The 25,104-nt window shown below is 36.8% G+C and overlaps 3 protein-coding genes and 1 long non-coding RNA gene across 5 annotated transcripts; 3 read left to right on the top strand and 1 right to left on the bottom strand.

Annotated features, from left to right (window-relative positions):
• The first annotated feature begins 865 nt into the window (after positions 1–865).
• On the top strand, positions 866–2,774 carry rps9 (ribosomal protein S9). Its single transcript, XM_051865287.1, has 5 exons — positions 866–946; positions 1,359–1,471; positions 1,562–1,684; positions 1,854–2,040; positions 2,512–2,774. Exons 2-5 carry the CDS (start codon positions 1,375–1,377, stop codon positions 2,687–2,689), a joined length of 585 nt encoding a protein of 194 aa, XP_051721247.1. The 5' UTR covers positions 866–946; positions 1,359–1,374; the 3' UTR covers positions 2,690–2,774.
• Positions 2,775–3,302: 528 nt separating this feature from the next.
• Positions 3,303–9,743, bottom strand: rap1gapl (RAP1 GTPase activating protein-like). Its single transcript, XM_051865282.1, has 19 exons — positions 9,604–9,743; positions 9,468–9,500; positions 9,278–9,371; positions 9,051–9,086; positions 8,873–8,920; positions 7,410–7,607; positions 7,188–7,285; positions 6,986–7,064; positions 6,842–6,895; positions 6,599–6,682; positions 6,342–6,442; positions 6,082–6,211; positions 5,322–5,492; positions 4,852–4,923; positions 4,511–4,597; positions 4,263–4,418; positions 4,058–4,141; positions 3,913–3,923; positions 3,303–3,800 (listed from the first exon to the last, which is right to left on the bottom strand). The coding sequence occupies exons 1-19, from the start codon at positions 9,666–9,668 to the stop codon at positions 3,734–3,736; spliced, it is 1,668 nt and encodes a 555-aa protein (XP_051721242.1). The 5' UTR covers positions 9,669–9,743; the 3' UTR covers positions 3,303–3,733.
• LOC127497104 (uncharacterized) lies at positions 7,505–9,415 on the top strand. Its single transcript, XR_007925450.1, has 4 exons — positions 7,505–7,576; positions 7,982–8,023; positions 8,859–9,149; positions 9,266–9,415. It is a non-coding gene; the product is annotated as an uncharacterized LOC127497104 (long non-coding RNA).
• Positions 9,744–14,100: 4,357 nt separating the features above from the next.
• Positions 14,101–25,056, top strand: phc1 (polyhomeotic homolog 1). Of its 2 annotated transcripts, none has more exons than XM_051865817.1 (15): positions 14,101–14,340; positions 14,857–15,006; positions 15,143–15,253; positions 16,409–16,486; positions 17,157–17,300; positions 17,468–17,644; positions 18,294–18,378; positions 19,116–20,053; positions 20,151–20,289; positions 21,358–21,527; positions 21,689–21,761; positions 21,874–21,961; positions 22,106–22,277; positions 22,880–23,111; positions 23,210–25,056. In XM_051865817.1, the coding sequence occupies exons 2-15, from the start codon at positions 14,887–14,889 to the stop codon at positions 23,359–23,361; spliced, it is 2,679 nt and encodes an 892-aa protein (XP_051721777.1). In that variant the 5' UTR covers positions 14,101–14,340; positions 14,857–14,886; the 3' UTR covers positions 23,362–25,056. The 2 variants fall into 2 exon arrangements, with proteins under 2 accessions (XP_051721777.1, XP_051721779.1); XM_051865819.1 differs by having other exon boundaries at positions 14,109–14,340; positions 14,882–15,006.
• Positions 25,057–25,104: the final 48 nt, after the last annotated feature.

The raw sequence follows: 25,104 nt of genomic DNA, 5'->3' as shown, positions 1-25,104 counted from the left end.
AGCACCATTATTTAACTATTTTACTAATATTATCTTTGATTTTTAATACTTATGTCTACAGTGAATTACGCTCTAATGCTGAGGCCAATCTGTTTTATTATAAAGTTTAAGAATACATTTATTATGTTGGACTATTATTATGAAAACCCACTCAAAATATGTTTATACATTTTTTATTTATTTATTTTAAATTGTGTTAAAATTGGAATCAAGTTTTAGACAACTGAACGTAATTAATTCAGGTAACGCTTGAGAGATTAGTGTGTGAATGTAAAAAAAGCTTTGGTTGTAAACAAAAAAATTAGCTAGTTACTAAACAATTAGTTGACTAATTTACATTTTTACAGTGTTTTAAGAATTAGTCAAGAAAAAAATGAATTTGCCTTATTTATTGCATGCTGCCTTTATGCTCATTGTATCTTATAGCTTATATTTATGTTTATATCACTTATTTATGCATGGTATCTAAAAAATATTTACTTCACATAAAGCAAACAGTGAAAGATGAGTGACCAACATTAGATTTGTCTAGAAGCTCTTTCGTACATAGTGCCTGCCTTATTCATTACCAACGTCACAACAGTTCGGCAACACGTGAATCAAGTTTTTCTCACTTATAAATATGGCTTCGTTGGGTCATTCATGTGCTTGGAAAACTGTTCCTGTTCCTGCTCCTGTTCCTTAATGAGTCATTGTCTTCTGTTCGCCCAGTTCTGAATAGTAAGGCTTTTTTAATTCCTTTGTGAATATAATCTACATCAAATAATTTATCTGTTGTTTAATAGAAATGCGCATTTTGGCCAGTAGGCGGAAGCAAATAATTCATATATAGTTATTTTAACGGAAGACGCAAAGCTTTCTGGGTACTGTAGTTTAAAAGCCGCCTATAAATTTCCGGGAAGGCCGAGCGCGTGTTCTCTTTGCTTTGCGAGCCTGACGCAGACAGGTAGTGGCGGCTGGTTCCTCCCTATTTCTGTCATAATTTCTTGCTGCTCGTGTTTTGTACGTGTATAATTGAACATTAAGAAACGTTTCTATAGTAAGGGACTGTTTTACACGTCCAGTGTTTTAGTTGGTTAACAGTTACATCATGCGGAGAAACGTGCTTTAATGCGCGGTGTAGCGCAACGTGTTTCCACAAGGCTTTCCGGCCTAGTCATGAAGTGATATCGCATGCTCATATTTATGTTAAATTAAATTTCTCTTAGACTACAAAAAGGTTTTTTAGAATTTGAAGCCATAATCCAGTATAAAATGTTTTGATACGAAGGCTTATGCGATTGCCAAGATAATAGGAAACACTGTGCTGGTAAGTGTTGAAGCTTAAAATATTACTTTAATTTAATTTTAATTCACAGGCGTCAATAAGTCGCCATGCCGGTTGCCAGGAGTTGGGTTTGTAGTAAGACGTACGTCACACCCAGACGTCCCTTCGAGAAGTCACGTCTCGACCAGGAGTTGAAACTCATTGGTAAGGACACAATTAATGGAAGAGACTTTTGTGTCCTTAATGTGGTATGTATATAATTTTAAAAACTTTTTTTTTTTTTTCCCCCCACAGGCGAGTATGGACTCAGGAACAAGAGAGAGGTCTGGCGCGTGAAGTTCACTCTGGCCAAAATCCGCAAGGCTGCCAGAGAGCTTCTCACTCTGGATGAGAAGGATGCTAGACGTCTCTTTGAAGGTTTGAATTGTGACTTGTATTCGAAACGAAGTGGCCAATGATTAAAATATTAAGTCAGATTGTCAGTGCTGCCAAGAATTCCTCGTGAATGAGGCCATTTAATTTTGTATATGCAATACCGAACATCAAAGTTATATCACTTTACACTAACAGTTTCTTTATATTCTAGGTAATGCTTTGCTTAGGCGTCTGGTGCGCATTGGAGTGCTGGATGAGGGCAAGATGAAGCTCGATTACATTCTGGGCTTGAAAGTAGAGGATTTCTTGGAGAGGAGGCTGCAGACCCAGGTCTTCAAGCTTGGCCTTGCCAAGAGCATCCACCACGCACGTGTGCTCATCCGTCAGAGGCACATCCGGTAAGATGCATAAGTATGCAGGATGTGTAGAACCCTCATAGTTTAGGACTTTAAACATTGTAAACGATTTCCCTGAACACTTGTGCATTGAGGTTTTCTTCTTTCATTAGCTGACCATGTTTAAACTCCTCCCGGTGAGTGGGAATGATATTCTGCAAGGTCAATTCGGTGATTAAACCGTATACCTTTGCTTGTAATAAAAGCCCAAAACCCAGAGCTTTCCATGACGTCTGGGGTGCTTTATTGCACGAAACAGAGTCTACCAGGTAATGTACATGGGCACTTTGGCAGGTTTTGTACTGTAATAGCTACGTTTCTCTTGGCCAGTGATTAAAAATTAAAACCGTCAGATTGTCAGTGGTGTCAAGAATTCCTCGTGAATGAGGCCTCGAGATCAGCAATATCAGTTCCTGAAGTGAATAGCCTTAAGTTCATGTGGCTACATTTAATTTTTCTGCTGTTCTTCTGCAGGGTGCGCAAGCAGGTTGTGAACATCCCCTCCTTTGTGGTGAGGCTGGACAGCCAGAAGCACATTGATTTCTCTCTCCGCTCTCCATACGGTGGCGGTCGCCCTGGCCGCGTGAAGAGAAAGAACGCCAAGAAGGCCCAGGGTGGTGCTGGAGGTGGTGATGACGAAGAGGAGGATTAAACTCTTTCCTTTCAGGGGGTGGAGAGACTCAGCAGTGCTTGCTTTTTTCTTTTCCCTCAAGTTTTCAATAAAAAGTTTATTCCAAGTTGTCTTTTGTGTATCCTTTTCGAGTGACATGTTTGTATTAAGTTAAAACAACTATTTAGAATGAATGATAATTTATGGGCCATGATGAAATGACATGAACTTGAATAAATTCCCTAAATGCTGTCATTTAGCCCAAGGGTTTTGTTTGAAAGACCTTTGAAAGTCTTATTTTTCTGATGGAGTTGAAACAAGTGTATTACTGTGGGATATGGTCAACTGAAGTTCAAACTCCTGGCTCCACCTTCTTTTTCAATGCAGATGTAAGCTATTTCCTGTGGATGTGTAATTTCTGATTACAAGTAAATTACTAGAGTAACAAAGTGTAGTAAATAGTAAAGCTATTTGTGTTATGAACCAGTGTTTGTTTACATAAAATAATTAAGTTTACAATATAAAGCAACAAATTTGTACAACTAATAACTGGAAGTGATTAACATCTTGTGCATAAGGTGGGTAGATATGTACATTTGGTGGATAAAAAAAATTCAGAGTTTCCCCCAACCTGGGCCTGGCAAGTTAATACATGAAATGTTCTAATCAGATTTATTGGGTCTCTCGTTGCAGATCAAACTTAAATATATTTGAAATACACTTATAATATTTAATCACAGTTGGATGAATAAATTTCAGAAAAATAGTTTGTTCATTTCCAGAAATTAAACCCATCTTCACTGGTGTACATCAGTTAAAAGCAGCCACTGAATCTTAACTATGCCACTTTAAAGAAGACATTCAAATGATAATATACAATATCTGAAATCTTACATATTCATATCTTTATGATTGCACTTGCAGCTAGTCACAACTTACCTTAATACACAAAGCATTATTAAAATGATCTATTTACTTAATTGTGCTTTGCACTCTTTAAACGGATGGTAAGCACCTATCTTGAGGTCTTCAGAAGTCTTGAAGTCTTTTTTGTGCTTAGGGCCGAAAGAGTAACACAACCTTCATCTATAGGTCGTCCTGGGGGCTGGTTTGACCTCTCATCTCAGTGTATCCCACGCTGCTTGTTTGCTCGCTGTGAGTGAGGTAAAATATGAAACTATACACAACTTGTGTGAGAAGCTGTAAGTTGCTTTGCACTTAATATAACAGGTCAATTGTAAAATATTTCATATATTTGTTCTTACCTTTCACCATCCTTTTCCAGTGTTTTAGCAGTGAGAAAAAAATGAAAATATGGTCATACTTTAGCAAAATGATAAAAATGATGAATATATTATTTGTTTGCTTATGTATTAAGCGAACATTAGTTTGTTTCAGGTATTTGCTGACCTTTGGCCGCTGCCCTGCTACACCACCTGCCTTCTTTGGTACTCCCAAGGTATCGAACGAGTGGCTTCGCACTCTAATAGCTCTCTTAAGATGGTGAGGGAGACTTAAAGTGATTGATTTGATGCTTATTTTAATGTCAAACAGTAACAAGCACAATCCAGTAACAATATCAAGGCCTATTGTCTATTGATCTGAGATTATCTACCTTAAAGTTCTCAATGAATCCTCCACCACCCTCTGTAACACTCCTCCCTCCTTCAGTGAGGGGGATGCCGGGCAATGACGGCTCTCCCAACATGCATTGGGAGCGGGAAGACAGTTCAGATCGCAGTGCTTCCAAGAGAGATGAACGTGTACGTAACTGAGATCACAAAAGGAGAGAAATGGAAGTGTTATAAAATGAGGCTGTTAATATAAGTCAATGGTTAGTTCAGGTGTTTTATGTCTGATTACCTCCAGTCGACTGAATTTCTCTGCCTTGTAACAAGAGATTTCAGCGTTTATAAGTTTGGTCAAAAGGAACTCTCTTAAAACTGAGCCCTGGAATTAGAAATTCAGAGCATTGTCAGGGACTAATTAAATGTATATATATATATATATATATATATATATAAAATATGATTTGCATGTTTTGGTTGATTTTTTAATTTATAAACATTCACGTATGGCAAAGGAAATGTAGTAGGTCTATCATGTTTCTTATTTAAGACCAAATGGTAAATAATTGTACTGATGTAAAAAAGTTGAAAGCTGCCTTGCTGAAACCTCTGTATTGTAAAGTCATGTGGTCTCACCTCGGTAAAAATGGGTGGCGTAGGAAGGGGTGGGCCAAATGGGGGCACATCCTCCCTAGCAGTGACAGATACCTGTCAATCAACAAGAGGTTTTGAAACTTTGGTACACAGTGGTGAGTGCTGATAAAGCTTTTTCACTCTTATGTCTTGACAGGAGCTAGATGATACATTAAATTTTATTTGGATGATGGGTAAATACCACATTGACAAGCAAGATACCCTAAATTTAAACCTAACTGTAAAGTATTTGCTGACAGTTTACTGTCACTTCAAAATTAAGAAAGCTTCATCCAATTTTAAGTAAATTGTAAATTCTGTTTTTTTTTTCACCTCATTGTTCTTGTTTTGTTTTTTTTTTTTGTTCTCTAAAGTATGTATTTTTTTATTAAAAAAATCTAAAATCTATAAAATAAAATAATTAAAAAGAGTGTTGATAAAGCAAAATGTAGCAAAAAAGTTTTTTGTTTTACCTGAAATGATCCTCCATCTTCTCCTTCTCCCTCATTTTCTCTCTTTATTCTCCGCACTGCAATAAAACAGTGCAAGAAGTGGGATCTGATCACATCTGAAATGAAGGGAGTGTGACCCTCCTGATATACCAGGGCAACAATATCATTCCCAATGTGTCTCTTTCTCTGTAACTGAGGAGGAAAAACAGAAGAGTAGAGTTGTAATTAAAGAGAAAAGAAGATTGTTTTTATGAAGGATATTTAAGCACTATATCACTCCGCCTGTCTGTGATTGTTCCATTCTGTGTATCAGTGGTGAGGATTTCAGTGGCTCTTTTTGCAGGTTATATCGATACACCAGTGGGTAACGACAACAAGTGACCTTTTCAGTGAATCATTGATTCATTCACTGAAGCTGATTCGTTCATGAACGAAACAAGTGACTCGACAGATTCGTTTAACCAACCACACTGATTGATTCATTCGGGAACGAATCCCCACTACTGTGTGTTGCTGTAAAATGCAGATTGGACCTTTTTTGGAAATATTTTCATTGGCGATGCAAAAATACATTAAGTAATTATCAATATTGTGTCTAAAATGTAAGTTACTCAATATTAAATTCTTTTTTTTATTGTTGAAATGTTGCTTAAAAGCAAAACAGACAGAGTCGTGCTGTTGGTCTGAATATTAGCATACATTATAACATGCATTATGATACAGAAGGTTGGTAAAAGGTTAATCGATTATTTACATCCAAAAAACATTAATTAAATTTCACCTGTTGTGTATCTCCTTCTGTGAACGGCAGTTTAGTGGCAACATGGAACATAATCTCTCGTCCATGGAAGGAGGTGAAAACTGCTTCATTTCCTGTCTGGCCATGAGAGACATCCAGACCTCCCCTGAACCTAAGAGATGGAAAATGTTGATGTTCTTTTGACAGGTGACAACACATTTCAAATTAGTGTTTTGTTATTGATGTTGATATCGATATTGATATCAATAAATATCAATAGGAGTGAGTCCTAACCCTCTTACCCAGTAAATCCTTGCAGTTTGACTGTCTGCCCGAGTATTGATAAAAACTCCAAAAACTCCTCACTTTCCTCATTGTTACTGAGAATATCTTCCTCTGTGAACTACATCACATAAATCGAAAACAAAATAATGTAACAGTAACAAGAAATTACAAATATCTATTTAGGCTATTTATTCGTCAAACTAACAAAGCTGGAATTAGAAAACAGGTGAACATGTTACAGGAAGTAAAGCACCATATTTTTGTATCTGCATACCTGTCCTTCTCTCTGGTATAAGACACCAAATTTAAAGTTTTGAGACACCCTGTGTTCATCAAATGCCATTATGATCTCTGGGGCCTTTTGATGCAGAAGGAAAAGAGAAGATGGATGACATTTGCATTGATTGTGTCAGAGAAGTTTTTGCTTTATGGAATTTGTCAGTTTATAAAACAAGAATTGCAAGTTAGCACTTCCAACAGATCATAATACAGACCGATTTGACAAGTGAAGATGTACCTTTAAGTAACTCACAGCCTCAAAACATGACACGCTGACACTTGAGCACAGCATCTTAAATAAAACAAATCAAAGCTAATCAATCTTCTATTCACTTTCATTCATGTGTGAATCTAGTAAATCCGTTGTGTGGTTGTGAGATACCTTTGCCAGCTCCACCGCCGTGGGGAATTGTTGAAAGAGAGAAACAGAGAATGTGCCATGAATTGAGCACTCCTTCATTCTGATAAAATGAAAAAAAAAAAAAAGAAAAGAGAAGAAAACTAAGCAGGATGGTCTTGTACAGGTAGTTATTACTGCACATCATCATAATGAATGACATGTAAGGTGGTCACAAAATACACACCTCAGAATGACTCTCAGGCGATTTTCCTCTTCCTCGAGACAAAGAGATAAAACTAGGGGCCCAAGAGAGGGGTCACTGGCAGTGAACGAATGATGATACTGCAGCAAAGATGAAAGAAAGGCATGAAAATAATGAAAAAAAAATTAAAACCATTTAGTGTGTGAGGGTCTCTTCAAAAGAGTGGAAGTTTTCCAAATGTAAAGAAAAGAAAAGTTCACTGACTCTATGGCGGAAGAATTCCTGATAGACTTTAGCTTCACTGTCTCTCTCCATGATGTCATAGCTCTCCAGACCAAATCCACCCTGTGAGAGAGTAGGGCTGGTCTCCACGTGTCTATCCAGGGGAGGGTCGATCCAATAACCTCCAGATTTAGGGGGCAGGATGAGAGGTAAGCCATCTCCAATCTTTAACAGCCGTGTCTGATAGATCAATAGTGATTGTGAAAGTGGGAACTTGAAACTATATTGTTAAAAGGTTTGGGGTTAGTAAGATTTTTAAATATTTTTTTAAAGATTTATTTATTTATTTATTACAGTAAAAACACTAATAATGTGAAGTATCATTACAATTTAAAAAAAACGTGTTTTTTTATTTTAATATATTTTATTCCTGTGGTGGCATAGCTGAATTTCCAGCAGCCATTACTCTAGTTTTCTGTGTCACATGATCCTTCAGAAATCATTCTAATATGCTGATTTGGTGCTCAAGAAACATCTATTATTTTAGCAATGTTGAAAACGGTTGTGCTGCTTAATATTTTTGTGGAAAGAGTAATAAATTTTTTTTTTTCCAGGATTCTTTGATTCATAGAAAGTTCAAAAGAACGGCATTTATGGTAACACTTTTTTTTGTTTTGTTTTTTACAGTGTCCTTGTTACACATATTACATGTAGTTACTGTAGTAATAACTATAAATTATGCATAATTACATGCGACTAACCCTAAACCAAACCCTAATCCTAACCCTAAAGTAAGTACATGTAGTTAATTGTTATTACTCTGTACTTAAATATATAATTAGACTGTAACACAGACACCTTAAAATAAAGTGTAACCGCATTTATTTGAATTATAATTCTTTTGTAACATTATAAATGTCTTTATTGTCACCTTTGTTCCATTTAAAGTGTCCTTGCTGAATAAAAGTATTAATTTCTTTAAATTACTGACCCCCATCTTTTGAATTGTATGTTTGTATTTTATAAGTATGCATATTACATCTACAGGCACTTTTAGCCCTCTGGACTATTAGAAAATAAACTCTCTTAAATTATGCTTTTTACTCTCTCACTAAATATTTAAATTGTTCCTCTAACAATTCCTAACAGTGTATATACATGCATCACTAAGACTCTGTCATCTTTTTAAAACATAATGAAACTTCCACCACATCTCAAAGTGTGCACTGTGTTTAATAGTATTCTTTGATGGAAATGACATTTCTAACATTTTTGTAATAAAGGGGGTAAAACGCTTTAAAAAAATAAATACATATAAAACCTGACATTTTAATGTGACCTTCATTTATCAAAAATAATAAAACCTGGTACATAAAAGTGCTTAAAGTTGAAGAAACACCCCTTATGATTTGCTAAAATAGTTCCATATAGACTGAAACTTTCACATAAACAAATAGTTTTGCGTAACCACCATTCATTGATATTTTTTAGGTAAAAAACCCTACCCTCAGAGGTGGTGGAAACTCACAACGTTGTTCATCCAATCTGCTACCCTGCAAAAAAACACGACCACAGAGAAATCATCATCATTGTGACAGGAAAAGACAACCATACTGTATTTACACTGTGTTGTTTACTCTGGCAAAGAAGGTGGAGAGAACGAGAGAAAGATAACGATGTTACCTGTAGCTTTTCAATGATTGCAAACAACTCAGTAACCTGCCGAGAAATGACGAGGGAATGACAGAAACAGTGAATGTTTCAGATAATGCACCCTACAAGGTATAATCAGAATATTATCAATACAGAATGTAATTTGTCCAGTTTCTCCACCAATGTGATTCATTTACTATCTCCATAGTTTCATTTTTTGAACATCTTCAAAACGTCTAAAACAGGAGATTTCTTACCTTCTGACTGGACGGTGCAGAAGTGAGTGGCTTAGCCTCACTGGAGGGGGAATCCAAAATATCCAGTATGCTGTGACCCATGGATTCTGCACAGCTGTAACACACAGAGACAAGCGTTCTGGAAAAGTCTGCATGCGGTAACTGAGTCCAGACACCTGAGCACAGCAACAAACCCAAACTGTAAGCTGACCTGCTCTCATTTCCAGTGATGAATTTGTCAATCCTGCACACAGAATAAACATGGAACATGACAGAAATCCTTAATTCAGACAGCATTGTGTTCAAATTACAGTAGTGGCTGAATGTTACTTGTCATGTCCACTCACCCTCCATAAGCTCCGAATGTGAAACTTCTTTTTCTGGAGAACAACTTCTCGTTTCTCCCTTCCATGGTACGTGTTTATTACAGACAGCCACAGAAATATGCTAACCAGGCATGCAGGCCATCACTCCTGATAGGGAATTAACTGCTTCTCTCCGTCTCTGTGTGTGCATGTGTATCGCTCTCTCTCACTTTTCTCTCTGCCCCCTGCTACTCTCTCATTTAATCTCTCCCTACATCCTTCCTTGTCTCCTGCTGCCTGTTGACTGACAGGAATAACTCTTGCATGCCCATCTCCTGCCACTGACATTAGAGGTCGGTGAACTACTGCACATATACAGACTGACTAAAAGGCTTTGAATAGATACAATGGTGAATATTTGCTCACTGAAATCGTTTAAAAGCGTTTGTGTAGCGTTTATACAGCCTCTCAAAAAGCCTGCTCTGGGAGGAGGGAAAGATACATGAATGGGCAATGGACTATTGCTATAGACCTGTTACCCTTTCAGTAAGCAAGATTCATCAATTATTGACCAAACTCTCTTAGAGAGAGGAGGCAAGGCAGCAGGGGAGAGAGGGAGGGAGCAGGAAAAAGAGTAAGAGAGAGAGAGGGGTCAAGAGACTTAACCGACGAGAAAATAGAGAAATGAAAATGTGATGTTGAGAAGGGGGCAGACACTCAAATAAGGTTTGTTTGACCGGAATCTTTAACAATTTATTTACATATTAAAATTAAAATGTACAGTGAAAATTTCATACAAAATGTTTCCAATGCATTTTATATGCATTTTATTTTTGCAGTTCATGGGCCTATGACAAATCATAAAAATAAAAACAATTTAAATAAAACACATTCAATTTTTTTTACCTGCATATATTTTTACCTTTTTTTTTTTTTTAACCTTATTTTTAACTGACATCAGAACATGTGTTTACTAGTCCACTTAAAGGAGTGAATAACATAGTCCACTTGAAGGAGTTTTTGCCCACTTGTAATGGAAAATCATTACTCAATTTGCTTAGAAACATAATAGTTTGAAAGTTTGAAACTCTGCCCCTAAACATCAGCAATAGCAATAATCAATAATTAGCAAAAATCTTACTTTAGAATGGTATTGTCTATTTCTTTATATTCAGAACTATATTAATCCTGGCTGGTGTGAATTACTGACCTATGGAGAAATAAAACCATAACTATGCTTTTTATAGTTCCTTATTCTTATAAAATCAATTTTAGCAACATCATATTTTGTAACATGTTGTGTTTCTACCCAACACACTGCCCTTACAAGGACGTTTAATTTTGTAAGTTCTCATGAATGCTTTCATGCATTGCTACAGCACTGAGAAATAACATAACTTCTAGAAGTTCTTCTGAAGAGTTATGTGTTTTTCTGGAATACCAGATTTAGAACAGCCAGGAAACAGGCCAGAACCTCTTCTTCACAGAAAACACATAGTTCATCGATTTTCTGCTGTATCGCTTCATTCTTTCTCAGGTAATTCCAGTAGAAATCTCTGGGTTCTTGTCCATTCTTGTGGTAGTGTCTGATCACCATGACGGCCCTGTCAGAGGTAAAGCCTTTTGTTTGTTTTGCTACCCTGTTTAAGATGTACATGTAGGCCTGAACTTGATAGCAGTACTCATGTGTTTCATTCAGATGTGCACAACGACCACCATTTTTTGGTTTAGTGAAGACTTTGCTTATCATATCTCCAGTGGTTCCTTTACACTCAATCACCATTTTTTCACTTTTTTCCCCTTTTATTTCTGCTAAGAAGTCTATTCTTCCAGAGAGGAATCCAAACTCTACTTTGTTACCTTTGGTGTACCTCACTCTCTTGTTTGTACCAATTTCATGCAGCTCATGGTAGAACTTGAGGCATTCGCGTTCATCTCCTGGGTTCTGGAAATATTTGCCAAACCTTTGTGGAGAGGAGGTCGTCCAGAGAGCTGACTCGTCACAATAGTCTCTGTTCTCAATGTCACGGACATTCACTGTCACTCCCTCAGAAATGTTTGCAAGATTGTCTCCAACTTCTAAATGTCTCCAGCTCCTTGTCTGTGTTGTAGCATATATAGCAGGTGTGGAGATGGCCATTGTCTTGTATTTGTCTCTGAACCTGAATCCACAGCTTGTGTTTGATACATTCTTTCTCCACAGTGCTCTTAGATTTGCCTCGGAATGTTCTCTTTTTTCAAAGAAAATCATCACTGTGATTTCAAGAACTTTTCCATTGTCTTTCAGTGACAGTGAGTTCTTCAGTTCCCGGCAGCCAAGGCGTGGAATGCTGTTAAACTCAAGCTTGAAGTTTTCCAGCTCTTTTACAATATCCTGGGCCTTCTGAATGATGCCTGCATTCTGTGATAGTCTGAGGACTTTAGGATTCAAAACACCTTTGGGCAGGTTAATGCAGAGTGACTTTAGAAGTACTTGGTAGTCACTTACTGATATTCCACTGGGGATGGTGCCAGAGCTGGTTGCCAATCTGGAACTGGGCTGCACTTTTTCGTGCAAAAAAACCCTAGACTGGTGCCCAAATCCTGGTTTCGAACTGCTCCCAACTCTGGCATCAGCCCTGACATCCAGTTGTGGTCCTTTGGTGGGCCTTTTTATACTCACACGTTCTTTTAGTAAGTCTTCATTCCTCGATTGTCCCTTTGCTTCATTGTTCATCTGTTCTTTGGAAGTTGTCTGTCCACTCCCAGATACCCCCACTCTCAAATGCTTTATTTGACTTTGTCCCTTTGTAGCATGTCCTAAAGCCTGATTTTGTGTTCGTCTTTCATTCTTTCCACCTGTATTTGGTCCAACCTCCATCCTTATTTTGAGTTCTAGCTCATCAACATTACTACATCCCTTCTGCCTATCCAACCCATTTTCTCTCTTCCGTCTCCCATCTTTCCCTGCAACAGCCTCTGCTTCTGTAGACCACACCCTGGATTTTATAGGATCCATGTTTTTTTTTATCTATAAAATTCTTTACACCTAGAAAACATTAACATTGCAGAAATTAAAGTACAAAAAACATTGTTATATTTAATGAATTATATGAATAATTTGAAATAAATAAGAAATACAACATATATTTTATGATAAATATTAAATTAAATATATCTTTAATTCATTTTAATGGAGATATAAATTAAAAAAATGTTGTTAGGGTAAACCAACACTTTATAAAGTCAGAGGTACTGAATCATTATTGTATCCAAATATGGGACCTGGAAATTTGCATGTGTCACAACCTGTCATATGATCTCTATTCCTTATTAGTCATAACATTTAAAAAATGTTAACACTTCACTTTTGTTCAGTAAATCATGTTAATATATGGTAACCATTTGTATGTTTTTGTAATTATATCTGAAGTGTTTATGTAGGTTGACTACATCTATTTTCTTACACAACACATCATTTTGCCCTGACAGTTCTCATATTGCCTATATATATATATATAATAAGTGTCTTCTCTAAAATAGTGGTGAAAATATATACTTACTGAGATTTTCATCTGGTTCAAGCAGTTAAATCATGTCGAGACTTCATGCGCATATACCTGTGTGTGCTTGTGTCATCTGGTGATCTGTCAGCTGAATAACAGGTCAGTCCAGATTGTAAATGAGCCCTTGCCATGTAAAAGTCTTTTTCAGGCACACTGTCATTTTCTGTCCAGCTGATTGCATGTGTTCAGATTGTGTTTTATTTTTCGTAAATCATTATGTTTCAGTGTGAGTCGTAAAAAAGTTGTCAAATTAAATTCATTAGAATAATTTAAAATCTTTTAAAATATTAATAATATTTGAAATACATTGCTTGGCCAATTCAAAGTGAGACATAACTGACAGAAATGTGACTTTAAAAAAAAAATCACATATGTAGAAATTTTATTTTGAAAAATCTAATTATATTCATGACAAATGTGATAAGAAAATTATATTGTTGATATTCAAAAATTCATTATGTTTATAAAAAGATTTACCTTAAAATATGTTTACTGCTGTAGCATATATGTACACTCACATGTAGAAAAGGAAAGTGTTTTTGTAAGCTTTTTACTTTATTTACATTTGATACTTTTATAAATAAATACATACAGTACACACATAATATTTTAACTTGTTATTTGATAGATCAAAATGTTTGATTTCAAATTCAAGAACTTGGCCCTGGTAGTTTCCACTCCACTGGATTTTTAAAAATGTATCCTGTTTGTAACCTCTAACATGTATTAACCTATGTATTGCATGTATGTACAGTATTTATTTATTCATTGGACAGACAGACAGACAGACAGATCGATAGATAGAGAGAGAGAGAGAGAGAGAGAGAGAGAGAGAGAGAGAGAGAGAGAGAGAGATAGATAGATAGATAGATAGATAGATAGATAGATAGATAGATAGATAGATAGATAGATAGATAGATAGATAGACAGACAGACAGACAGACGAGACTTTTATTATGTAATTATAAGACACCGGTGCAGACTTCTATCTGGGACGTCATTTTTGGCGCCGGAAAAAGAATAGTAAACAGTACGGGGGGCGGGGCGGTGTTTCATCGCTTTTTTTGAGCTTCATCACAATCACCGTTGTTTGAAGAATTCCAGCAATACTCAAAAAAGCAAAAAATAAATAGCGGAACTATCGTACTTCGATAACAGGCACTGTGGACTCAACGTTTCCTGGTGGTTGTTTCCATTACGAGAGGAGGAAGGAAAAACAGTGCCGATCGCAGAGGTAAAATTCTGTCTGTTTGGCACTTTGGGAGTCGCCAGTTCGCCAACATTTTTGCAGCAGCAGATGAGATACTGGGAGTGGACATGGTGTTTATTTTCACCCTATGCATTGCTTCTGCTCTTACACATGTTAAAATAAATTATTGTGCATGGTGTTATTTAGTCTAGTAAGCTTAGCAACTTGCTGATAGGTGAATATTGCACAGAACTAATGCAGCTGCACCTCGATCACCCGCAGATGACAGATAACCAAAACTGCAATTTATTCGTTTTTAATGATATGTATAATAAAACTACTTGATATCGGTGCATTATTTTAAAGATATTCCATCTAAAGATTTTAAAAGACTTGGGGCTTACAAGTTAACAAGTGTGTCTGTGCGAAAGTGTTCAAACGACTTCGTTGTTTTTATCATAATTAGCTGTTTTAATTTATATTTTATGAAAGATATAAGCATAAAACCCCATTTTAAGTCGTTTGTTTATGCATATTTTTCTCTGGTATTCTGTTACAAAGTTTGATTGACTGGTCGTCCATCCAGTGAGCATGGAGGCAGGAGAAGACCAGACCAACTCCAGCTCAGCCAATAGCAGTGCAGCATCAGGGGGAAACTCCCGCCCCACTCAGATAGCTCAAATGTCTCTCTATGAAAGGCAAGCTGTGCAGGTGGGTTACAAAGCCACTGCGAACTACACTTATAGCCAAATTCAAGTGTAGTTTAAATCACTTATTCACATCTGTGACTTTGAATGTCATGATTTTTGGGAAATGAAGTTGTCTTTACTCTTAAATATGTTTCCAGGCACTGCAGGCATTACAAAGGCAGCCCAATGCAGCTCAGTACTTCCAGCAGCTGATGCTGCAGCAGCAGATAAACAGCGCTCAACTCCATAACCTGGCTGCTGTGCAACAGGTCTGGATAATTCAGTCAATCATGTCATGCAAAATACAAACAAACAAAAGAAAAATTCATCCAGCAAAAAAAAAAATAAAAAAAAATAATTGATTTGATATAAGTCCTGGTGGATGATAAAAAACAACCAAATTATGCAAATTATCTTTAAGCAATTGCATCAGCTTTGTAAAATTAGTTAGTAGGACCGTAAAATCTCAGCCCTGGTGTTTCACTAGAGTATTCATCATCTTTACTTGGTTGGGTAAATTAAGTAGACTACTGTTCAAAAGTTTGGGGTCAGTATTTTATTTTCTATTTATTTATTTAAAGAAATTAATACTTTTTCAGCAAGGATGTGTTAAATTGATGAATAGTAACAGTAAAGCCATTTATAATTCTACAAAAGTTTTCTATTCTAAAAAATACTTTATATTCATCGAAAAATACTGAGCAGCACAATAATTAAGCAGTTAATTAAGCAGCACAACTGTTTTCATCATTGATAATAAGAAATATTTCTTGAGCACCAAATCAACATATTAGAATGATTTCTGAAGGGTCATGTGACACTGTAGCCTGGAGTAATGATGCTGAAAATTCAGCTTTGCATCACAGAAATAAATAACATTTCAAAATATATTAAAATAGAAAACTGTTAAATTGTAATAATATTTCACAATATATTACTCTTTTTTTTTCTTGAATAAATAAATGTAACCGTGGTGAACATAAGAGACTTCTTTCAAAAACATTAAAAAGTCTTTCCAACCCAAACTTTTGAATGGTAGTATAGATAATCTTGTTTTTCAAATGTGCTTAAATATGAATAAATATATCTTATATTCAGTATATATAAGCATTGTTTTGCGTCATATATAATTATTTTACAAGTAACATTGTAGTTGTATAATTTCCATACAATATTGCAAAAAAATGAATAATTATTACTAATAATCATTTTATTTATTTTTATTGATGTTTTTTATTTATTATGATTACCATTATTATTGTTAAAACGTTTAAAGAAAAAAATATTCTTTCATTTAAGTTCTTATATGTGATATGTTGCTAATTATTTTCAGATCTAAAAGTACACCACCCTTTAAAGATTTTGAACTGCTTGTAGTGTTGTTCCGCAAATATTGTTTAGAAATTTCCCTTTTATATTCTCAGGCAACTCTTGCAGCCAGTCGTCAGTCCAGCTCTCCCAGTAACAGTGTCTCTCAAGCTACAAGCACAGCACAATGCACAGTGAGTCTCTGGTTTTAAATCTATTAAATAAGTGATGGAAATCAAGTCAAGTCCCCTTTATTTTTTTATAGCGCTTTATACAATACAGATTGTTTCAAAGCAGCTTTACAGTGATCAGTGATGCAAACGGAGTTCAATTTGGTTGTAATGCAGCTTTAAAAAAAAGTGTCATTGCTCAGCTGAAGTCAGTTCAGTGTTGATTCAGTTCCTTTATAAAGGTCATCAGTTATTAAATTAGTTCAATTCGGCTATAAAGCAGCTATGCAGAAAACAGAGATGTCATCATTCATCTCAGTTCAGTTCTCATTCGATAGTGTCAGTTCAGTCAGATCAATAAGATTTAGGAATATTAAGTGTCCCCATCTAAGCACCTTGGCAAGGAACCCAAACTCCATCAGGTGACAAATTGGAGAGAAACTAAACTCTTGGGAGAAACCAAACTCAGTCAAGAGGCCAGCGAATGAACATGGTGTGGTTTAATTTCAGGCTGCATCACAAGTCAGAAAACAGATTGTGGATTGGTATCATATCTATGTATGTATGAGTAACATAACTAAGTATGATAACTATGCTCAGTTTCTGATTCTTTGTTTGTGCGCTTAATGCATTTGATGATCATTTTGGAATGTTTTATTAAATAAAAGCTGATCTATGGTGTGCTTTTTTTAAGGTGAACTTAAGTACCACCTCTGGTGGAGGGACCATGTCAAACCCCCGTCCAATAGGACCTGCCACCTTGGCAACATCAACAGCCCTTAGCCAGTCAGTTTTGTTAGGTGGAAACTCTGGTGGACAGGGTCAGATGTACCTGAGGGTAAGTGCCTTGTCATAGTGCTTAAATCCAGACCTAGACCTAATATATGTTTTTAAACTTGCCATAACAACAGTATAAAGCTGTTCACCTGGTGAACGTTAATGTACTATTTATCCAAGCTCGCTCTTTTCCTAAGGGTGTAATTTTACTGGTCTTTCCACCCACAGGTTAACCGCTCTCTCAAGACACCTCTCGCACCTCAGCTCATTTTTATGCCTGGTGGTACAGCGACAGCTGCTGTGGCAACGGTTGCCCAACCGCAGCCCCAGCAGCAACCACAGCAGCAGCAGCAGCAACAGGAAACGACTCCCACATCCTCAAGTAACCAGTCAGACAATGATCAGGTGTGACATTTGATTTCTGTCTCAGCTCTTACACTGTGTCCTTATCTCACACAATGTAGTATAAATCATATTTCCTAAACAGCTTCCCCATGCAACAAGACATTTTTCTGGTCGCTTGGTTTGTGTCTTTCTTTTTCAGTTTTTCTGTTATCAACAGTACAAATCAAGTAGTATTTCATATTTTCATTTTTAAAAAATGTAATCAATTTATAATGCTATACTTTGTGTTATATTACCATGGCAATAAATGACAAAAAACAAATTAACACTGCTGCAAGGGTGTTTCTAATACAGCGGCTGAGGGAGTGACGGCAAATTTGACATCTTTCTCTCTTCTGATTACTGTAATCAATCTCTCTATTTTTATTTTCTTCTATGGAAAGTCATCCAAACGCTATTACAGATTTTTTTGGAGCAAAAGGAAATACAAAAATTATTTTTGTTGCCGTCTCCTATTTACCACTATAGAAGTTTACCCAACTATGACGACATCTGCTTTTTAGAATCCCAGAAATGTGAAAAGGGTCCATTAAATATCATCAAATGTCAATTTTGTTGAGATCAATGTTGTGATCGTTGTTCCTTCTCTCTTTCACAGTTTTCATTGTTTTGCCTCATGCATAATTACTTTTGTCTCTCCCTTTTTTAGGTACAGAACTTGGCAATGCGTTGCGTGTCCACTCCAAGGGTGGCTACTGTGAAGACAGAGTTTGCAGACAGGAAGGAGACAAGTGGTAAGGATTAAAATTAAGATATTATAGGCCTCAACAGGTTATTTCTGCTTGCCCAGTCAAGCCAGTAGTTCAGATTTCCACTTGCCCTGCCCCTGCCCCAACACAAAAAATATAAATGTTATATATATATATTTCTAATTTCAAATGTGTAATCTTTACATATATTTATTATTCACATATACCCATTAAAAAGTAAGATTTTGACATCAGAAGACTTATTCCATGACAGAAATACATTATATTTAAAAAAAAAAAATCAAAAAGGAAACAGTACTTCACAGTATTTATATTTACTGTATATTTGATCACATAAATGTAGTCTTGGTGAGCAAAACATTTCAGATTGACTTGTAATTTTCAATCTATTCTTGAATGATACTACCAAGGCTATCACAAGTCTTACAATTTCTTTCTCTCTCTCTTTTTACAATACTTCACCCATGTCAGCCAGCTGGATAATTTTACTTATCTGACAAAATATTGTGTAATATTTAAATATTGACAATTATTGACCATTCATTTCAATATGTCACACAAAAGCAAATGTTTAAGTTTGTAAACCATAAAATTCATGCACCCAATCAGTCGTTATTGTTTTTCCTTTCCTTTCCTTTCCTTTCCTTTCCTTTCCTTTCCTTTCCTTTCCTTTCCTTTCCTTTCCTTTCCTGCTGCAGGCATTTCCAAATGCACTGACTATGAAATGAACTGTAATTTCTCTATCTTTCTTTGACTTTAAGGTTCATTCCCAATTAACCAGCAGCCTCAGACTCAGCAGCAGTTTGGTCAGTCAGCCCAGCAGATCCAACCACAGACTCAACCTCTTGCCAACACCAAACTGCAAAACTACTCCAATACCACCAATCCCAATATGTCTGGCCTCACCGTTAAGGGCGCTAACCAATCCGCTGTCACCCCACAGCAAGCAGGAGGTTCCTCCAACCCTCCGTCCTCCTCCCCCTCCCCCTCGCTTCCTCTCTCCCAGCTCCTCCTTTCACAATCTGGCTTGTGCCAAGCTCGAGGAGTACCAGCTGCTGCGGCCACCGTAACCCACATCCTGGTGCCCACATCCAATGTTCCCACATCTTCTCAAGGCTATCCGATGGGCACGGTGGCAACCAAATCCAACATGACTGCCCAGACGTTAGTGGTGCAGCCACTCCAGCAGACGGGGGTGAATCTGAGCTCGGACAAACTGGGTCATGGAACGGGGCATGTGCCCATTCAACCTAAAACGGCTCAGGGGCATCGGCTGCCAGTGCAGATGCCCCCTCGTCACCCACCGCCCATTCTCCCAGCACCACCCAACAATGGCCAGGCCACGGGGGGCCATCACCCTCCCCACGTCCCAGTTCAGCTGGTCGGCGCAAGGCAAAGCACGCTAGGAAACTCCCAGGCTTTAGCAGTGGCCCAGGCTCGGGCCTGTTGCGCCCAGCAAGACGCCACAGCTGTTGTGCCTGTCAATAACTCCGGTAGCAATGTTGTTACTATGATGACTGCCGTGGAAACGGGTGGAGCCGGCATGTGCCTTAAAACAGCCCAAAGTGCCCTCCCAATGTCTCAGATGCAGACCAATCAGAGCGCAGTGTTGAGTCAGGGTAATTCTGCAGTCACACACTCAATGGATGGACAGAATAACTCTGGAGACTCTGTGTTCGTACAGTCAGGACAAGCTCAGGTTAGTAGATAATGGGTAGGAGATTAGTAGATAATTACTGTATTTCATCATGGTCTGTCCATGCTGTGACACTTGTGCGATCTTCCTTCTCTCATAGACAAAGCCTGTGATTGGTCCATTAAAAGGGAAATCAGAATCCGATTTACCCCATGAGATGTCAACCGAGACCATCAATGCAAGTCCGTTAATGCAAGACTCCGCCCCTCCTCTTTCACCAGCTCCCTCACTAGATACAGGTGAGCCATAAGCAAGGGATAGTATGCCTGAGACGCAGTCTTTCTTACAATATGCCGTTTTTGTAGTGGGAGTGCCCCTAAAATGCCCACAATTATACACTACCGTTGAAAAAGTTTGGGATCAGTAAGTTGTTTTTTTTTTTTTTTTTTTTTTTTTTTTAAGAATTGTTTTATTCAGTACGGAGCCCCGCACATGACATGCAAGAAAAAAAATTAAATGGTGCGCACGATTTACTATTTTGTTCCCTCGATTTATAAATCATGCGCATGATTTGTAAATTGAGGGAATGAAATAGTAAATCGTGCGCCCGATTTAGCCTACTATTTTTTTTTTTTCCTGCATGTCATGTCCGGGGGCTCCGTAATTCAGCATGGACACATTAAATTGATCATAAGTAAAAGTAAAGTTTTTTTTTTTTTTTTTTTTTTCGTAACAAACGTTTTTTCCACAAAAATAATAAGCAGCACAACTGTTTTCAACAGTTTTCAATATTATTAATGATAAATGTTTCTTGAGCTCAAATACGGCATATTAGAATTTCTGAAGGATCATGTGACAATGAACACTGGAGTAATCGCTGCTGAAAATTCAGCTTTGCATCAAAGGAATTGATTATTTTTCAAAATATATTCGAATAGAACACGGTTATTTTAAATTGTAAATCTTTTGAATGTTAGTGTTATTTTAAAAACAAATTTGTATCTTTACATACATATTATCAAATGAACAACCAGCCAGTCATGATTACAGATGCACAATATATTGGTTCCATATTTGTTATAATCCAATTTTATTCATCTTATTGGTCGATTCTTGATATTTAATTGCTCATACTCATTTTATATATTTTATATTTAGATTACCTTTGCCATCATCTAACAACATTCACAGTTAATCTTTAAAAACACTAATAGCTTTTATATATATATATATATATATATATAATATAATTACAATTTATTATTTGTATGAGTAGCAGTGTTTATTCTTCTCATCTACCTTTATATTAACATTTTTGGTCTTCTGAACAATCTGTTTCTCCCTGTTTTTTTTTCTTTCTTATTTAGTCCCAGAGATGGCGTTCTCCTCTCCTCCTACTCTCTCTCTTTCTCTCCCTCTTCCCCGTGGAGGAGGACAAGGTGATCGAGCACCTGTCCCACAGGCTGTGGTCAAACCTCAGGTTCTCACTCACCTCATTGAAGGCTTTGTTATCCAGGAGGGAGCCGAACCTTTCCCTGTGAGTCTTTCTGCTTAATACAAATCTAGTGTTTCATGGAAAGGCAAAATGTGTTTCAGACCACTGTAGAAAGATAATAAAGAATTAAAACATTCATTAATTAATGGACCAGTCTTCTGAGAGGTATAGAACACACATGAACTTTTCCTGCTGATTGACAGGTGACTGGGCCAGTGAAAGAACTTCCTGTGGCTGTTCCACCCATCCTACACCGAGAGAACATCCGTTCTGATAGTGAGTGGTCGTGTGTTTCAAAGCTTTGTGGAAAAACTTTTTAAGTTGTTTAGACATATTATTTATATTCTCTCTCTCTCTTACAAATATATCGTTTATATATCGTTTACAGAGTTAAAGTGTGAATACTGTTTAAGATTTGCACCAGCCAACCAGTTCAGACGATCCAAGCGCTTCTGTTCCAAAACCTGTGCCAAGAGGTAAGACCAAAATCATCTCATATCATTGATTTATATATTTTTTTTTTTAAAAAAGAAAAAATATATAGAAAAAATGTAACTAATTATGAATAAACCTGAATGTGTGTATTGTTTTATCGCTGACTTCTGAACCTTTTGATTCAGGTACAATGTCAGCTGCAGTAACCACTACCGTGTTAGTAGGGGTCTTGAGGGTGCAGAACGGCCACCAGGGAGCCCTGTGGTGCAGGATGTTATTGCTAGACGCAGAGGTCCTCGCAGGAGCAGCTCTGAGATCGCCTGTGCTAAAATAGCAGGCAGGCATCTTCCCGTAAAGGTGAGATGATGGACATTGCAATTTCGGGTCTGTACGAAAAATGCTCTTCCTTTTGAATTTTCTATTCTTCAAAGAATCCTGAAATAAATGTCTCAAGGTTTCCACAAAATATTAAGCAGCACAACTGTTTTCAACAATGATAAGAAATGTTTCTTGAACAATAAATTAGCATATTATAATGATTTCTGAAATATCATGTGACACTTAATACTGGATTAAGGATGCTGAAAAATCAGTTTTGCCATCATAGGAATAAACTTTTTCAATTTTAAATGTAATAGATTAAAAAATATATTAAAATAGAAAAGATGAAATGAAATAATATTTCACAATATTATTGTTTTTACAGTATTTTTGATCAAGTAAATGCATAAGAGGCAAGCATAAAAGACTTCTTTCAAAAAATAAAAAAATAAAAATCTTACTGACCCCAAACTTTTGATTAGTAGTGTAGACAATTGTGCGAAGTAACCCAAAGGGAACTGAAATTAAATATTTATGCATTTTACATTTTACAGCTTCTTGGTTTTAAATAATTACGTTTTCCTTTTTTGACATTTTATAACAAAGTAAATAAATATATGACTTTTTCTATTTTGCAGTGTCGTTCAGAATCTAGTCGTTCTGAGGACATCTCCAGCTGTGAGGAAGAGGAAGACTTCTTCTCACTCTCTCCCAGCTCGTCCTTCTCGTACCCGAGACCAACCCACTGTGGTCCTCAGTTGGATGACACGGCACCAAGTGACCTCCCAGTGGATGAGAACCACTTCTTATCTGGCAACCCTGCTCGCTGGAGTGTGGAGGAAGTCTGTCAGTTCATTTCTTCTCTTCAAGGTCAGTGTTCTGATGCCACACGTGATGTGTGCTTTGATTTCTCCTATATGTTTACGATATTATTTAATGTACTCCTCCATTGTGACATCTCTTGTCAGGTTGTGAGGACTTGGCATCCCAGTTCCTGTCACAGGAGATTGATGGGCAGGCGCTGTTGCTTCTCAAAGAAGAACATCTCATGTCCACTATGAACATCAAACTCGGTCCTGCCCTCAAAATCTGCGCGTCTATCAACAGCCTGAGGGATTGAACGAGGGTCGGAGAGAGAGGAGTTGCAGGATTAGAGCTTTATACTTCCGTCACCAGCCTGAGAAACTGAAACTGATGGGGTGAAAAGACATTAGATTTGACCTAAAGATAATCAAAACACCAGGGAAGAACAGGAGAGAATGTCATCTGAAGGGTAAAATAAGTGATGCCTTATTAAAGGGATAGTTCACCCAAAAATTACATTTTTGTCATTACTTACTCACCCTCATGTTGTTTACTCACTCACCCACACAAAAAATGATATTTTAAAGAGTGTTGGTAACCAGACAGTTACCAACAGTTACCAGGTAGCCATTGACTTCCATAGTATTTTTTTCCCTACTATGTAAGTCGATGGCTACCGTCAAACTGTTTGATTACCAGCATTCTTTAAAATATCTTCTTTTGTGTTCAACAGAAAAAAGAAACTTGTACAGGTTTGGAACAACTTGAGGGTGAGTAAGTGATGACAAAATTTTCTATTTTGGATGAACTATCACTTTAAAAGCAAATTATTTACCTTAGTATTTTTGTTTAGATGTGAAAGCCTGATTATTAATGATATTGTTTTCAACAATGGCTAGATTGTACCTGACTGTTTTCAAACACTTTGAGAAAGATATTGGAAGTGATCCTAAAGGGAAAACAGCACAAATATGATCATGTATAATCTTTACATGACTAAATCGATTTGTTTAGAGATGATAAACAAAATACATCTGTCCTGGGTTTTGAATGTGCTACATATATAATATTAGGGACTTGTTTGAATGGGCATGCGAGTCTTGCGTATGTTTTCTTGCAGTCACTGTAAATGTGTGGTCTTAAATCAGTATGTTTGTGTCCTTTTGTGATTGTTGGTTATTTTATACATTAGTAATCAAAGTATGACTGATGATGACATTAGAGACAGTAATCAATGTTATTCCTGTAGTGTTTTTGACTATCAGTGTCAAAAACGTGAATAAGTTGCCTTTCTAAAAATAACAGTATGTTGCCTCTGACAGCTGCATCTTTTTCCAGGGCTTCCCTTCTTTCCCCATATCAGTCATCCGAGCATCATTTCACTACTGTTATTTTCGGTTGATCAGCACTTGACTAAGGGATTGTCGGTTGTCTTTGGTGCACCGTTAAGTTAGAAATTAATACAATTAGATTCCCATACACTAAATAACTCGTCTATATGATGCTCCTGCAGTCACTATGGCAACATAAATGGTAATTTCAGCCATTAGTGATCTCATACTGCAGCTTTCTGTGTGTCCATTCCTCTTTCACTGCTATTAATGGTTCAGAGACTGTGAGAGATGGAAAATCTGGAGCTATGTTCTTACTACACAGTATTACTGAATGGAAGTAGGCTTTGTTTCTTTTTTTAAATCACAGACTGAAGGAGTGCTTGTATAACTGATCCTAGAACAACAAATTGTTTCTCTTTTTTTCTACGGTAGATGATTGTAGGAAATTTTTCATTTGTATTAAAGATAGCATCATTATTTTTGGGTACAGCTTCATAGACAAGTATTAGTAGCTTTTCTTGAGAGCCTTGCAGCACCTGAGAGCACGTATGACGAGGTAGTGTGATTGTGTATAAGAGAGAAAGAGTGCCCGAGAAAGCTGTGTGCTGTTGCTCTAAAAATATGGCTGAGTTTCTTTGTATGCATAAATATGAATAAAGAAGGTGTTGTGACATTCACATCTCAAGTCTTTATTTCCTGTTTGGCTGTTTCCCCTGTCTGTTCCA

The sequence above is a fragment of the Ctenopharyngodon idella genome, chromosome 16 (assembly GCF_019924925.1).
Source record: "Ctenopharyngodon idella isolate HZGC_01 chromosome 16, HZGC01, whole genome shotgun sequence".
Lineage (NCBI taxonomy): Eukaryota > Metazoa > Chordata > Actinopteri > Cypriniformes > Xenocyprididae > Ctenopharyngodon > Ctenopharyngodon idella.
Note: the sequence above shows the minus strand (reverse complement) of the source record. Positions and strands in the feature narration are given on the sequence as shown.